Source organism: Carassius auratus, chromosome 12 (genome assembly GCF_003368295.1).
Source record: "Carassius auratus strain Wakin chromosome 12, ASM336829v1, whole genome shotgun sequence".
NCBI classification, from domain to species: domain Eukaryota; kingdom Metazoa; phylum Chordata; class Actinopteri; order Cypriniformes; family Cyprinidae; genus Carassius; species Carassius auratus.
The window spans coordinates 10,080,934-10,096,176 of record NC_039254.1 but is presented as its reverse complement, the minus strand read 5'-3'; the positions used below and the strand labels follow the sequence as shown (position 1 = coordinate 10,096,176).

General features: G+C 33.9%; 2 protein-coding genes across 4 annotated transcripts; one reads left to right on the top strand and one right to left on the bottom strand.

The window, feature by feature from the left end:
* The first annotated feature begins 365 nt into the window (after positions 1-365).
* Positions 366-3,420, top strand: ankrd22 (ankyrin repeat domain 22). Of its 3 annotated transcripts, none has more exons than XM_026276882.1 (6): positions 366-623; positions 1,386-1,457; positions 1,797-1,904; positions 2,152-2,229; positions 2,338-2,451; positions 2,837-3,420. In XM_026276882.1, the coding sequence occupies exons 1-6, from the start codon at positions 603-605 to the stop codon at positions 2,912-2,914; spliced, it is 471 nt and encodes a 156-aa protein (XP_026132667.1). In that variant the 5' UTR covers positions 366-602; the 3' UTR covers positions 2,915-3,420. The 3 variants fall into 3 exon arrangements, with proteins under 3 accessions (XP_026132667.1, XP_026132665.1, XP_026132666.1); XM_026276880.1 differs by having other exon boundaries at positions 423-623; positions 1,386-1,577; XM_026276881.1 differs by having other exon boundaries at positions 430-623; positions 1,386-1,577; positions 2,353-2,451.
* Positions 3,277-14,928, bottom strand: lipf (lipase, gastric). Its single transcript, XM_026276876.1, has 10 exons — positions 14,796-14,928; positions 13,921-14,032; positions 10,412-10,529; positions 7,226-7,424; positions 6,372-6,481; positions 5,918-6,054; positions 5,251-5,397; positions 5,093-5,164; positions 4,359-4,427; positions 3,277-3,924 (listed from the first exon to the last, which is right to left on the bottom strand). Exons 1-10 carry the CDS (start codon positions 14,903-14,905, stop codon positions 3,667-3,669), a joined length of 1,332 nt encoding a protein of 443 aa, XP_026132661.1. The 5' UTR covers positions 14,906-14,928; the 3' UTR covers positions 3,277-3,666.
* Positions 14,929-15,243: the final 315 nt, after the last annotated feature.

The following is a 15,243-nucleotide window of genomic DNA, read 5'->3' as shown; positions in this document are numbered from 1 at the left end:
CTTGGTCAAATAGCCTTGATGCTTTCAGTGTGACTCTACAAAGTGGCAAAGGTAGTGATAATTTTCTTCCAGGACACTACCATTAAGTTTACGGATATTTCTTTTAACATAAAAAAAAAAAAACACACAATACATTGCGCAATTTAAAATAAGGGTAAAACACCTGTGAAAAATTACTGTAGTGCAGAAATGTTCTTCACATTAAATTTGTATTTTTTATTTTTATAAACGTCTGTAAGAGTGTAGATTTCTGTGTAACATATTTATTTATTTATTAGCTTTTTAGTCTGTCTATTCCTTAAGAGATGAGCCGTGAAACTGTTTCCTCTTTGTCAAATGTAAATACATCCTTCACAGGCTTCACAGGCAAATATCCTGACGTGTATATTAATCTATTAACACACCTGAACAGCAGTGATTGCGTCATGACGTATGCGTCATTGTTACATGACCACACCCTAAAGAGTTGTTTCACACAGTTAGCATTTCGCAAGGTAGAAAGCAAACAAGTTAGCAAAGGGCTGTTAGTTTTATAACCTCAGAGTCCGCTTTAAGGATTTACAAGTTTAAGTTCGTTTCCCTTTAGGGTCAGAGGAAGCCAAATGGGAATCTTGTACTCAGAGGTGAGTAACTCATTTGAATCGTGTCTTGATTTTCCTTTATTTAGGAAACAACTTACTTGGCTCATATAACCATAACTGATGATGATAATGATAATCGACTGATCGTGTTATGCTTAATTTAATCTCTAATAATTTAATGAGTTTTGTTCTTCATATCTCAATTTTGTCAACATTATAAAAAAAAAAAAGATTTAAAATATGTAATTATGCTTATTTGAATTTTTGTTACATACATTTGTTACATAAGTTACATACATGCCAAATAACTGTCCTCTTCTCAGACAGTCTAAACACGTAACGTTACACAGACAGTACTGGACAGTTTTACATTGTACCAGAGAATTATTCAATATATATTTTTCTTCTTCTTTTTTTTAAATGAAACTGCTGTTGTTATTTTCATGACGGTGTTACCTTCTAGATCTTAAGTAAAAAAATAATAATAATAATATAGCTTTATCATGCGTGAAATATAAAAATACTTTACTGTTCAAAGACATTTATACAGTTTTTTTTTTTTTGCTGTAATTTATTTACAATGGGTGTGTGTTTATATGTTGTTATTTGTCAAGCTTAGGTTGTCACCAGACCTGTTTTGCTTATCACCCTGTCTTGATATCAAGCCAGGTTTCAGGCCAAAACCAAATGTCTCCTTTATTATACTTTAGTTGTCTTGAGTCTTATTAAATGTATTAAATATAGTATAATTAACTGTTTCGTGTGCTTATTTCTAATCATATTCTATGCTACTTTCTTCCATAGCCTATGTGTCAGGCAGCTTATGACGATGACATCCACAAGTTGCGAAAACTCATCTCAACCAATCCCAAAAATGTTAATGTTCAAGATGAAGGAACAGGAGACACACCAATCATAGCCGCCTGTAGACAGGGACACCTCAGGACTGTCAAATACCTTCTAGATTACAATGCAAATGTGTCTATTAGAAATAAGGTATTGCAAAAGTGAGGAGAGTGAAATAGTCCTGTTTGAATCCTGGTTATCTTAATGCTGCAGTTGTATTGTTATGAATGAGTGTAATGCGCAATGATTCATTTTAATGTATTTTGATTTTCTGACTCACCCTGTGGTAAATTTTTATTATTGATTGTTTTTTTTTTTTGCGGTCAGCTTACTTGTTTAAACATTTCTATGTGTATTTTCTTCCTTTAGAAAGAAAGGACTTGTTTGCACTACGCCACGAGAAGAACATTTTCCTTCCTGGACTACTTGATGATTGCCATATTAATGCCTATCTTGTTAATTGGTTATCTTATAATGGTAGGTTATCCCCCAGTCATGGCATTTCTGGAAGAGACTGTTTACTTAAAAAAACAATTTAACTTGAAAATTCATCTTAATCTGTTGTTTGAGATCAGGAATTGAGATTGGTGTGGGAATAGAAAGCATTTTGTGGTGTTTTATGTGTTCTTGTCCATCACTTGTGTCATCTGACTTTAATTTATGACGGATCTAAATGTGTTTAATTAGACAATATTAAAGCATTGCAAATTTCATCTTTCAAAAGGTAGAGAAGCAAAGAAAAAATGTGAAATTGATGGAGCTTCTGTTGGCCACTAAGGTGGAGGTAAATGCTGTAGACTATGTAAGTAGGACACTAATCATGTCTTGTTTTTTGTTTTTTTCCGGTGGGAAATTAATTAAGAGATAATTATCATTCTAAAAAGCATGTTCATGGTTATAATTTGTGTAGCATTGCTTTTTTCAGAAGGGTAACACTGGACTTCACTATGCTTGCCAACGAAAAAGTCAAAGCATCATTCCATTGTTATTGGAGAAAAATGCAGATGTTTCAGTACAGAACAAAGTAAGTTAATTATTTATAACAAGTATTTGAACATTAACTTCTATATAGGGATCTGTAATCTTACGGTCTTCTTCATTAAAGTAACTTTAAAAATGTTAAACTTAAAAAAGGTGAAAATGAACAAAGTAGTGACAGAGGTGATGCACTGTATTTAGCAGCAAACGATTTTTCTAATGTCAGCTGAGAGCTGGGTAAGTGAATGTTAAATGTAACAGAAAGTATTCAAGTGTTTTAGAGAGAAAATGCATTTGCTTAGACAGACAGGATTTGAAACTGGTGTTGATCTGTGATGTGAAACAAGCACACATTTAGTTTTCTCTTTTCTCTCTGTTAAACACATTGTGTGAATTTTTTTTTCTGTTTTATTTTTCTGTCTTCTTCCCAGAATCACGAAACCCCATTAGACATTGCAAAGAGACTACAATTCCACAAAATTGTTTCAATGTTAACAAAATCAATGTGAGTATTAATAGAGGACATGAGAGAAGAGACTTGTTTAATGTGCAACAGCAGTGGGGTCCTTTACAATTCACCAGCTGAGTTTCAGATTGGGTTTTCACCAGTTGTCACAATTTTTTACACATTGTTACACCTAATGTCATAAGAACTGCATTTCTGATTTGAAAAATGTATTTAAGCATATTATATTTAGTTTTTCATTTGATTACTCATATTTGTGTCGTTGATTTTCTTACATTGATAATTTAATGTAATGTATGTTACGTTTGTTTTTTATCACTGTACGATTTTGAATGGATTTGGATTGTGTCAAATTGTTGGTTTAAAAGTAAAACCTCACTAAGCAAATTACTTTTTGTAAACACATTTTCAGCATCAGTGTATGTTTATTTCCAGTCATGTTTTACAAAATCGGTCGATTACATGACAAGGCCATAAGACAGGTCATGAAATGCTACAGTAAATTGAGATTGAGGATGTAGTGGTTAGTAAAAGCTAAAGTAAAAAAAAAAAAAACATTCGACAAGCACACATCCTTTAAAAGACATTAAAAAGAAACCCCTGATCATGAGCGTAAAAGTCTCTGGGTAATGGCTCGAAGGCTTAATTCAGTTTGTATTTTCAAATTTACATTCACAAATTGCAGATCCGGTTACCAGCACCTCAAACAAATTGGTTCTTCTGCTTACAGAAAAAACAAACAAAGAGGTAAAAAAGTATTCGCTCAAGGAATGTTTGAAAAACTGCTGATAAAACCTACTGCTCAAACAAAATGTCTCTTCCCACATTCTCTCTCATCATTTCGATCATTTTGCTGTACATCTCTTGTGGGGCATCCAAGCCCCAGATGAAGTCCAGGTGCTCCCAGTGCTTAATGTCACGATGGTACACCAGTTTGGGTATCTGTGTTAGCAGTAGAGCCACGTCCTGAGGATCTGCCAGTGTGTCCTGCCCACCTGACCACAAGGCTGTGGGTACCGTCATGTCCCGCACATTGTACACTGGAGGAGTCGACTTGTAGGGGAGAAGAAGAAGAGACTTCAACATTTCAAGCACTGCTCAGTTCCAATACTACAAACATGACACATTCATCCTAACGAGAGTCTACAGTATTTCAAAAATGCCCTGGATAGGCAAGTTAGTATAGCTAGTGGTGAAAATAGCTTAAAGGGAAATAATCATTTAGTCATCCTCATGTCATTTTCAAACCTGTATGACTGTCTCTTCTGTGGAACACTAAAAAAAGGATACAGTATTTTGAAGAATGTTGGTAACTAAACAGTTTCGATTTTGGGAGTCAGCAGGAAGCTGTTTGGTTAGGATTAGGGCCGTTTTGTGTTCAGCAGAAGAAAGAAATGTGTATATAAAAATGAGGATGTGTAAATTATAATAAGAGTTTCATTTTTGGGTCACATTGCAGGCAAAAATAGTCAAGTTCTCAATGTTACCTGATTATAATGTGCCATATTTCCAGCTTTTCCATAATCATATGCCATAAGATTACTGGATCTCACAGCCTGTATTAAGAAAACAAGAAAAACAGGTACAATTATAAAGTAGAATGTTCATATGTTTGACCGTGCCATTTGTATCAAAGAGCAGTCTTGATTGGACCATATTGGTGTTTGTAGAACCAGTGTGAACATTACAGTTGTTTCATAACATAAATCAAACAGACATCTTTACATCTTTGTTTGACTTGATGCCGTTTGGTGGGGCAGTGTGAACCAGCCCTAAGACAAACAGAGTAAGGTGTGGTCTGCATTTAATTATCTTTACAAGTAATTGCTGTAATGTATAACTACAGTCGGATCTGTTTAGAGTTTTGCCATATCTATATAGGCTGTGTTCACATATAAGTGCATTTGAGAACACATGCAAGGCAATGTGTTCAAGCAGGTCCAGAAAAATGTCAAGACATCTGACCTGTGCGCCTTACCAAAAAGCCCCTATTGAAACACCTCAGGGCTTCTCTGCTTTGTCACTTCACTGATATTTTACTCTGAGACAGATTAAGGAACTGTTGCAACTTCTGGTGGTTGTGCTTTCACTCGTTTTGAGGAAATAATATTGGGGATATTTTAAAATGTATTGCACGTGGAGAGGGACATTAAGTAAGGCACATAGATGTCACTGAGTAACTGAGTAGTTGTTGTTTTTTTATTTTTATTTTTTTTTATACCTGAGCCCAATGAACCATGTTCTGTACTGAAGTTCCTGCTGGGCAGTGTGTTGTGTACACTGGGGTTCTGCTCTGAAAGAAAGATGAAGGAACACATGAGGATCATTCTCAAATTCACTGACATTAAAAAGCATGATTTAACAAAGTGAGTGCTATACCATGTTCAAGTTCCTTTCATCAAAACCACAGAGAAGGAAGAAAACATTCCCACACAGCACACTCAAAGGCTTTCTGCTGCAGAACTCCGTGGCAAAAAACTTAATCAACTCGTTCTGAGGAAAGAAGTCCTTTCGTCCGAAGAGATCCTACAAATGTTTGAAAAATAATAATAATTATAATACATTAATCTGATAAATTATCATCATGGTTGTATATAAACTTAAAACCCATAAACCCACTTCCATGACCTTCAATTGTAAGGAAAACACTTTTTGACTACTGATTTCTATAATGTTATTACTATGCAATATTACTGCTTTTGCTATATTTTGGATCAAATAAATGCAGGCTTGGTGAGCAGAGGATAATTCTTAAAAAAAAAAAAAAAAACTTGACTGGTAATGTAATTAAAATATTTAAAATGTGTAATTTAGAATACACTACTTTATCCAAAATGTGTATTTTTAGTTCATTTCTTCATGCTGCCAGCTTTGCATAATTGTAGTGTCAAACTATACAAATCAATTGAGAGTATTGCTACTTATGCAAAACGTTCCAAATCCTTTCTTTTAAAGACAGAACCTTAGATGACAGCTGCCTAGGTAGGCAATAGGGTAGTTTTCTAGTTTCTGGAACAGAGCTAGTATAGTGTTACAAAATGCTCACCCAAATGAGGAACTCTGGAAGTACAGACAATTTGGTCATGGGGCTTTTGGTAAACCCCGCTGTGGCGACAGGAGCCAGAGCAAAGAACATCTTGATTTTGCTGGCCAGCTCCGGCATTGTGGAGAAAGCCATGAACCCTAAGAAGCAAGAATAGGAAGTCAAACATCGACATTTCAAGAAGAAAAAAATATATAAATAGAAAATGTAATATAAATATAAAAATATATAATGCTTGGAATCACATCATGCGTAGCAAAAAGTGTGAAGTGCTGTGGCTGCTGTGAGATGTTCACATGCAATAACACGTACGATAATGCATTTGCCTACTGCCAGTGTGAGAAGATGCATAATGCACAACACATCTCTGAGCATGCATATTTTGTAGATCAGTGATTTGATGAATAGCAGATCACAATAATGAATCACTCTAAAATGCTTAGAGAATAGGTGATACCTATAGTGGTTCCCTGGGAATGGCCCACATAAAAGATTTGCTCCTGGCCAGTGGTCTTTGTAATGAAGTCTATCACTGCAGGAAGATCCTTTTTAGCCAGTTCATCATGACTGGCTCACACACACACACACACACACACACACACACACACACGCACACACACATAACACAGTATTGTGAGTTCAGTATTCTGGCTGATACATTATTAAACCAACAGAGAATTTCAAAAATAAGAACTAGATCTGCATTTCCTGAAGGAAATACCAAAGCTTGCAAGGCAAGAAAAAGAGTAATGTCAAAAGTTTTGAGTTCTGCACACTAGTATCAGCTGAAAAGAGGAAATACATGCTTGAATAAATACACGGAAGAGTTAGAAGAAAAATATTTCTATTTAAAATAAACTGTTCTTTTGAACTTAAAGAACCCTAAACAAAATCTATGACAGTTTACACAAAAAATATTAAGCAGCAAAACTTTTTCAAAATTGATAAGACATTATTTAAGAGCACCAAATCAGTATATTAGAATGATTTATGAAGGATCATGTGACACTAGAGCAGATGCTGAAAATGAAGTGATCGATCATAAGAATAAAATGACATTTATAAATATATTTAAAAAGAAGACAGTTATTTTAAATTGTAATTGTATTTTAACAATATTACTGTTGTACTGTATATTTGATCAACTAAATTGCGTTGATGAGCATAAGAGACTTGTGGATTGTAGTGTATGTACAAAAATGATTTTCAAACTTTTATCTATTATACATTTCTTAAACAGTAGAAAGGTTGGTGGTTGACGAGAAAGTGTAAACCACATGCTAAATACTTTCATAATAATTGTTCTTGTACCTGAACTGCCAGTATTCTTTCTGTTTAGGGTCAAGGCTGACATGTTTTCTGGACCATGTGTTCCCACGGCTGTTGCCAATCCACACATCAAATCCAGCATCGGCTAACAGGAAACCCAGGCTAGTGTTGGGCAGGTTTGTTACCCAATTACTTCCAGCAGCAAGAAGACCATGTTGAAGGAACACTACAGGCTTGGCTTCTGGAATATGAATTAAGAGACCAATGTCACAGAACATTTCGATGGAAATTATAAACTGAATCAAAAATACTCCAACATATTTTGAGAGATTACATGTTTGTCCAGCAGAGGGAGTATGTGCATTAGCTTTATACTAATAATGCCATCCTTTCTTTTTTTGGACCTTTATCGTGAATATCAGTCAGAAACAGGATGTGAGCTGGTCCTCTTAGTAGCACAAACAGACCTTGAGCTGATAGCATTGTTTGACTTCATACCAGCCATTCCTTCTACCCCCCTTAAACCCTGCAACTCGCACAGCAAGATTTTGGAAGTGGTGCAGAGCTGGAGACTTTCGATTTTACATAACTGCAGAATACTCCCATGGAGAGCAGTTGCACAATGAGTCAGATTGGTTTTATGGGAAATGAAGTTCAAAGGAAATTCACTGCTTCAAACCTCATATATTAATCTGTTTGTGTTGGCTGCATATGATTTTGAAAACTTTAATATAATTTTCAGGAAAAGTTTAAATTAAAATGAATCATATATTTTTTCATACACATTTTTGTGCAAGTGTAATGCATGTGTACATATCTTAGATATTATTTTCCTTTGAAATATAAATTTAATATATAATTTTAAATGTAAAAAATATCACCAATTATTAATGTTAATCCTGCCTTCTCATAAAACTTAAGTTATCTGATCATTTAAAAGACTAATACGCTTTCATGGGGGTCTGCAGGCGTGTGTCCCTTTTAGTTTTCTTTATTTTTTTCATTTTCACCACAATTTGATTTGTCAGACAAGGTTTTTCTAATATTAATTATGAGTAATGTAATTTTGTTAAAAATCATAATTTTATCTAATTAAAATTAACCATAAATAAACAATTTAATTTTTAAAAGATAAACCTGACATTGTTTATTTTTTAACTCTTTGATTGTTAAAAATTGTTACAGAAGAGTTTTATTAAAATAATTGTGTGTACAGATTGCATTTTAAGTATTTTTGAATGAATTACTAGATCTGGAGAAAATAATGAGTGTGTATTTTCTCAAGTGAGACTGTCTTTGTGAAACCTCAATTGGTGCTAAAAAGTATTCTCATTGTTTGGTGTTCTTTTGCGCCAAGCAGTGCAGTGTCTCGTGTGACTTGGGAGAACTGGGACAGCAGGAAATGAGTTGCATATCCCGTGTGCCACCTCAGAGCTTCAGTGCTTATCACACCCAGCATCACACCACTCAGCACCAGCCATCCAATAAAAACAAACTGGATGGCTCTTTACTTATTTATCATATATCTAAATTTATTATTAACGTTTACCAGCTCTCAGCACACACACACCGCTTTAAGATCACCATAAAACAAAAACGTCTCACAGGGTTTGTCTTGTTAACGTGGTCTTCAAAATTCCCAGTCTTCCTGATTAAGTATGGTTATAAATGTTCCGAACAGATTTCCACATGCTCATTTGCATAAGCCAATTTTATTCTGAAGGTCAAACACAAGAACGCAGCCAATAATGCTCTTAATCTAATACAATGAGTGAAAAGCAAAGATGCACAAGGCCAAAGTTTCTTAAAGGCCCTCAAATCCTCTAGCAGAGGGATTTGTGTCGGGGAAATGTATTCTCATTTAGAAAAACATGAGACATTGTGTTAGCAATGAGGGAGAGTGGAAGCTGATGTATGGCTGTTGAATTGGTTTTCCGCTCCAGTGGCTTCCCTGGCGAGATTAGTGTGAGAAGCTTGAGCTTTAGAGATCTCTCTGCTCATTAATGAAATATGGGGAGCGCTAAATATCAAACTGAATACTGATTCCAGAGGCACTATTGTACAGGACCGAGAACATTAACACCACGATAACACTCATCTGAACTGAATCGATTTTAGCCTGATTTATCATCACAGAGATTCCCTTTGTTTTTCAGCTGATGATGTTTTAACTGGTTTTGAAGTATTGTATAGACATCTACTATAATACTTTTTGATACATTAAAAAAACTGATAAAAGGCAGATATTTTGTTTACAAAATACAGTTTTTTTTCTAAATGAATTAAAAATAAAACACTTAACTAATGTATTCCACACATAAATTATCACAAATTTTTTTTTGTTAAGTAAAATACTTTATGAAAAATGTATATTAATTTTAAGATTTATTTAGCTGAAGATAACATTTACTTGTGATATATATTAATAGTGTTTTTAAATATTAAAGTAAACATTAAACTATATATATATATATATATATATATATATATATATATATATATATATATATATTAAACTGCATTTTTATTATTTTGTATTTTTTGGTGAATACACACACACACACACATTCAGAGATATACACATATATACATAATAACTTAAAGGAGAAGTTGATGAGTTGCTTTCTTGTGTTGAACATAAAATAAGATATTTTGAAGATTGCTGGTAATCAAACAGTTGGTGGATTCTGTTGACTTCCATAGTAGGAAAAAAATCCTATATAAGTCAATGGGAACCAACAACTGTTTGATTACCAGCAATCTTCAAAATATCTTCTTTTATGTTCGACATAAGAAAGCAACTCATACAGGTTTGGACTGACATGATGGTGAGTAAATGATGACAGAATTTCTATTTTTGGGTGAACTATCCCTTTAATTAATTTATGAAACAGGATCTCCTAATAAACTCCATCATGAGAGGTCATGAGATCTTGATATTTATGAGAAGAAAACCCCAAGAAGACATCATGTGTGTGGGTTGCGTTATGCGAGTGTGTTACAGGAGGTCCTCCTCCATTGGAGAATGACTCATCTAAAACCTCTTCTCTATCCTCTTTAAATTGCTACGTGACTATTAAAAACCACGGGATGTTAAGATGTTAAGGTTCACGGGCACTTCAGTGAGGACAAAAAGCTCCCATTTTTAATAATTCACGCTAACCCAAGCCAAACAGAAGCATGAATGGGGTCATTCAAATCTTTTGGCACACCAGCTCAAACCTTTACCTTGTCCATCCTTGTTTTTGACCCCATGTGGGATTCGGTTGATGCTCAGGATGTACTCATCCTCAGTGACTACTTCAAATTCTTCAGCTGGGTAGCCCCAGTGTCTGATGATCTCACTCTACAAGAGACAAACACAACAGTGAGCATGGGCAAAGTCCATGAGAAGTATGACAGCATGGAGAAATCAATAGAAACACACTTACATGTAAGATAAGTACAAATAAATAGGACAGCAAACACATTTCTTCTCTCTTTAGAAAATACAACACTTCAAAATAGCACAAGCATTGTTCTATTCTGATGAAAGCCGTACAATGTCACCCATTTGAAGAAGAAATATAAGGCCTAAGGATTTAAAAAAAGAATTGCTACATTTCTTCTTTGCTAAGGTCTACAATAAATGTCATCAACGTGGCAGTATTTCTAAATGGAATGAAAATAGAAAACACCAGTTCAGCTTAAATTCTTAGTTTAGTCATTTGTCTTTTCAAGAGCACAATTATTTCAGCTGTATGGTGTCACACTGCTCCTCCTCCTCTTCCAGATATGAGATAAATTATAATCAGAGACTTCAAAGAAACTGTGTGAGCTTGTTGGTTCCAGGCCTGCCATGCAATCTCCCCATGCATAATTAAAGGCTCTGCAATTTCCCACTCCCCCTGGGTCTTCTGTCTGCTCATTCTACTTTAGGCCACTTAAGGATAAACCCACTGCTGGCTCAACACACATTATGGGGAGAGTAAGCACTGGGGGATGTGCTTCTCTCTCTCTCTCTCTAGTATTCATCCTCTTTTCATGCAGAAATAGTGTGTGTTGGAAACAAGAAATATTTAATGCACTTCTGCGGAATGAAAACGCAAGAGGAAAGTCTAATGAAATGCAGAATGTGACCAACTACTAATAATATTGACAACTTCACAGCTGCATTTATAAAGAATAGAATTCTCCCTGGAATCAATAGCAAATATATATATATATATATATATATATATATATATATATATATATATATATATATATATATATATATATATATATATATATATATATATATATATATATATATATATATATATATATATATATATATATATATATATATATATATATATACACATACATACATACATACATACATACATATATATATATATATATATATATATATATATTGTATGGCTTCAGAAAACATGGCATATGGAGTCATATGGATTGTATTTTTATTTTATTTATTGTTTTGCCTATGGATCTACACAGACATTACCACTATAAACTGTTGTTGTATGGAACATAACTGTGTACAGAGTTTTTAAATTCCCTATCAAGATCAAATGAAAAAATAACAGAATGAACTGACTAACAGAAAAAAACAGAATAACAGAATAAACAGAATTTTTATTTTTGGGTAAACTACTGTTCTATGCCCAAGTGACAAATTTTGAAGGCCCAGTAGTCTGCTTGTGAAAGCAAGTATGTGAAACCCAGAGTATAAAAACCTGTTATTTTATTTAAACCAACAAATCACTGTCTTATCAGCATTTCTGCAAATGGTTACTTGACCTGTGCAAATTGTCAAACAATTATTATGAGATACCATTATTTATTTTGAGAAATCTTGTTTCATATCTAACCACATATGAAAGCACACAAATGTCACTTAGAGTACAATTTCCTTTCAGAGTCCGTGGGTAAATATGTTACATAAAGCTGTCTAATGTCAATTAGATAATATATTATTTGAAACACTTATGAACAAAGATCTAACCCTAATAAAAAATAATAATAATAAAAAAATTATAAAATTCCATAACTATTAACACATTTATTTCATACTAAGTTTACTTAGTGAGGTACTCAAATCCATTAACATTTTTATTGACATACCACTTAAGACTTATTATTTTATTATTAAGAATTATTTATTTGTTGCACATTACATTTAATTTTTCTTAACATTTCTTAATATTAAGCCTAAAATGTGTTTTTATATCACTATTAATAATAATTGTATAATTTCAGATATCAGTCTTTAAATGCAAGGTATTTAAATGTACCTGAAGTGTACTTTCAATAGTTCCACTGTAGCACAAACAAATACTTAACTATATTTTTATTTGGTTTTCAGCACTACTTCTGCACAATTAAAGTGCATTAAGCTGTTTTTCTAATTTAGTAGACTTTAAGCAGGGGCATTTGTAGCTACAACATTGCGCATTATAACCAATCACGCATGATTCTGTTGAGCTTATGAGTACAATGGACAATAAGAGGCGTTCAGATCAGTCATCACTGAAACAGCTGCTTTGTTCAGTGCATGCGCTCGCTGACTGAATTCTGCTCTGCCGATTTCTCTCATCAGAAACAATAAAGTGCAGATGTGTAAACAAACAATGTAAGCAAGATATTAATTTCACAATGTAAGCAACTTCAGTGATAAACGGGAGTTTTTGAGAGTGCTTGAATTCAATTATAATGTTCTTTGATATTGTAAATTATATTTTGCTCTCTCTCTGTACAATAAAAGTGTTCTAATTAGTAACTTACAATGTTTTAATCAAATTTATGTTAAATGCAAAGTCAATTATATTACAAATATTTTATGACGTGACAGAATGGAACAAGTACAAAGATGGGTTTTATGCATTGTTAAGAGATTACACTAACATTAGTCTGCCTACTAACTAACATGATCTATAAAGGTCCAAAATCCATTTACTTATATCTGAGTTAAATGAATGTAAAATTCAACTGAGGGGGGCCTTAATCAGTCTGTGCCCAGGGCACCGCTGCATCATAAGCCGGCCCTGACTTGAAGTATACCAAAAGTACAAAGTACAACTACAGGTTTTTTTTTATTATGCACGTACAGGTAGATATGCAATTGTATTTCAAATACATTTTAGTACATCATTTTTTCCAATAGGGGAATATTAACTTTTACAAGTGATAACGTGATGATGTGTTCTGAATGTAGCTTCCAAGAGCCACACTGAATCATAGGAGGACAAAGTGCAAAATGTATTTTCTTATAGAGATGGTCAACTAATGAATCCACTTCTCTTTAGAGCATGTGACAAAACAGAGAACTGGAAATAATATTACAAATGTTTTTTGTAAAGTTCACTTAACAAGGCATGACATTCATAGGGTCAGCTAAAGCAGGTAAAGCTAGAAAAATAGACATTTTTGTCTACATGGTGCATTTTATGTATGTATGTTATGCTGTTATAAAAATCGCATTGATTTACATTACAAGCTATCAGAATTTCATCTTATTTTTGAATAAAACTGATGTATTTTTCTACTTTGAGCACAAGATCCATATTGTCATATTGTCCCCATGAATGTTGCCGAATGACTTCATGGGATGTTACTGCGATGCGATTAATGGCAAAAGTAACCCAATTTACCTGAATTCATTCTCTGGAATGCACGTATTGACAATTTGATGGACAGTAATGAAGAACTGTCAGCTTATTACATGTTATTTATAACTACTGGCTACTTACGATGTTCATATTTACTTCAGGGTCCAGTCTTATCTTGTCCTCAACAGGTGGCCTGCACTGAATGAGGCCAAATGTAAGCAGTACCAGAGATAACACCAGCCATGACATCTTTCTGTCAAACATTTACAAACAGTGAATTAACATACAGGGTCTCTCAAGAAGACGCACTACTCTAAACCAGTGTTAAAATCTTCATCAGCCATCAATAGATTGTTTAGTGTTGCTTAACATGTAACACGTGACTGTAAAGTAAGGCTGCATGACACAAAACGAGGTCAATGTAGCTAAATCTATGTTCAGAAAAAACAAGCTGCCAAAACAAACACTGCTGAACATCACTACTGTACTTTATATATGAGAGCAGAAATCAAATCCAAAAATATTTTTGGAAAATGCATACTTAATTTTTTTAAAAACATTTGTTACCAAAAAATATTGTACAAGGTAGGGTGTTACATAGACAATATTATTTGTCTCCACTGTATTTATGAGTTAAAGCAAGGTTGAAATGTTTAATTTTACAACCCTTCGTTTTCACAAAACGAAAGTTCACGTATCACATCTGAATGGTTTTGAATGACAGGTAGCCAAGCCAAGGCATTTGACATAATAACAAACGCACGGAAGTCAGTCGGAACAAACTAAATGTATAAATCACTGTAATTACATAGAAGCTTCACACTTTCGTCGTAACACACTTTATCGTATAGTAAATTCGTTTATCGCTAATTCATTTAGTCACCACAACGTGATTCCTTGCAGCATATTAATAAACAGGATCGTTTTAAGCTGATCGAGACTGATCTGATGGAGTGTGGTTAATGGCAATAAGCACTGAATAAGTAAAAAGACGAGCTCAATTTACTGAAACTCACCCAACTTCGGTTGAGGTTGAGACCTCAATATCAATCGTGTGGCGCCTCACTTGGTCAGTGACACGCTGAGCGATGAAAATGCTTTTAACATCAGCTGACAGTGACATCATGACCTGATCACTGTTTTTGAACGCCTTTAATCAATCAGTCCCCCTTCTGAAGAAGTGGGATTCATTTATGTAATAGCTACTTTCTTCATTGTAACATTTTGCATTCTAATGTTCGTCAAACTGCCGTCGTAATTAGGTTACCTTTTCTTTTTTGATGAGACTGAAAAATTGTCACTGTAGTAGTCACTGAGCCAACAACATGTAGGCAACAATAATTCCTCTATGCAACGAAGAACTCATACATACATTTGAGATCGTACTCTGTCTTCAGTGTACCTGTAAAAACCTGCATATAACTTTATATTGTTATTATTTTGATGTTTGGACATGTAGTGCAT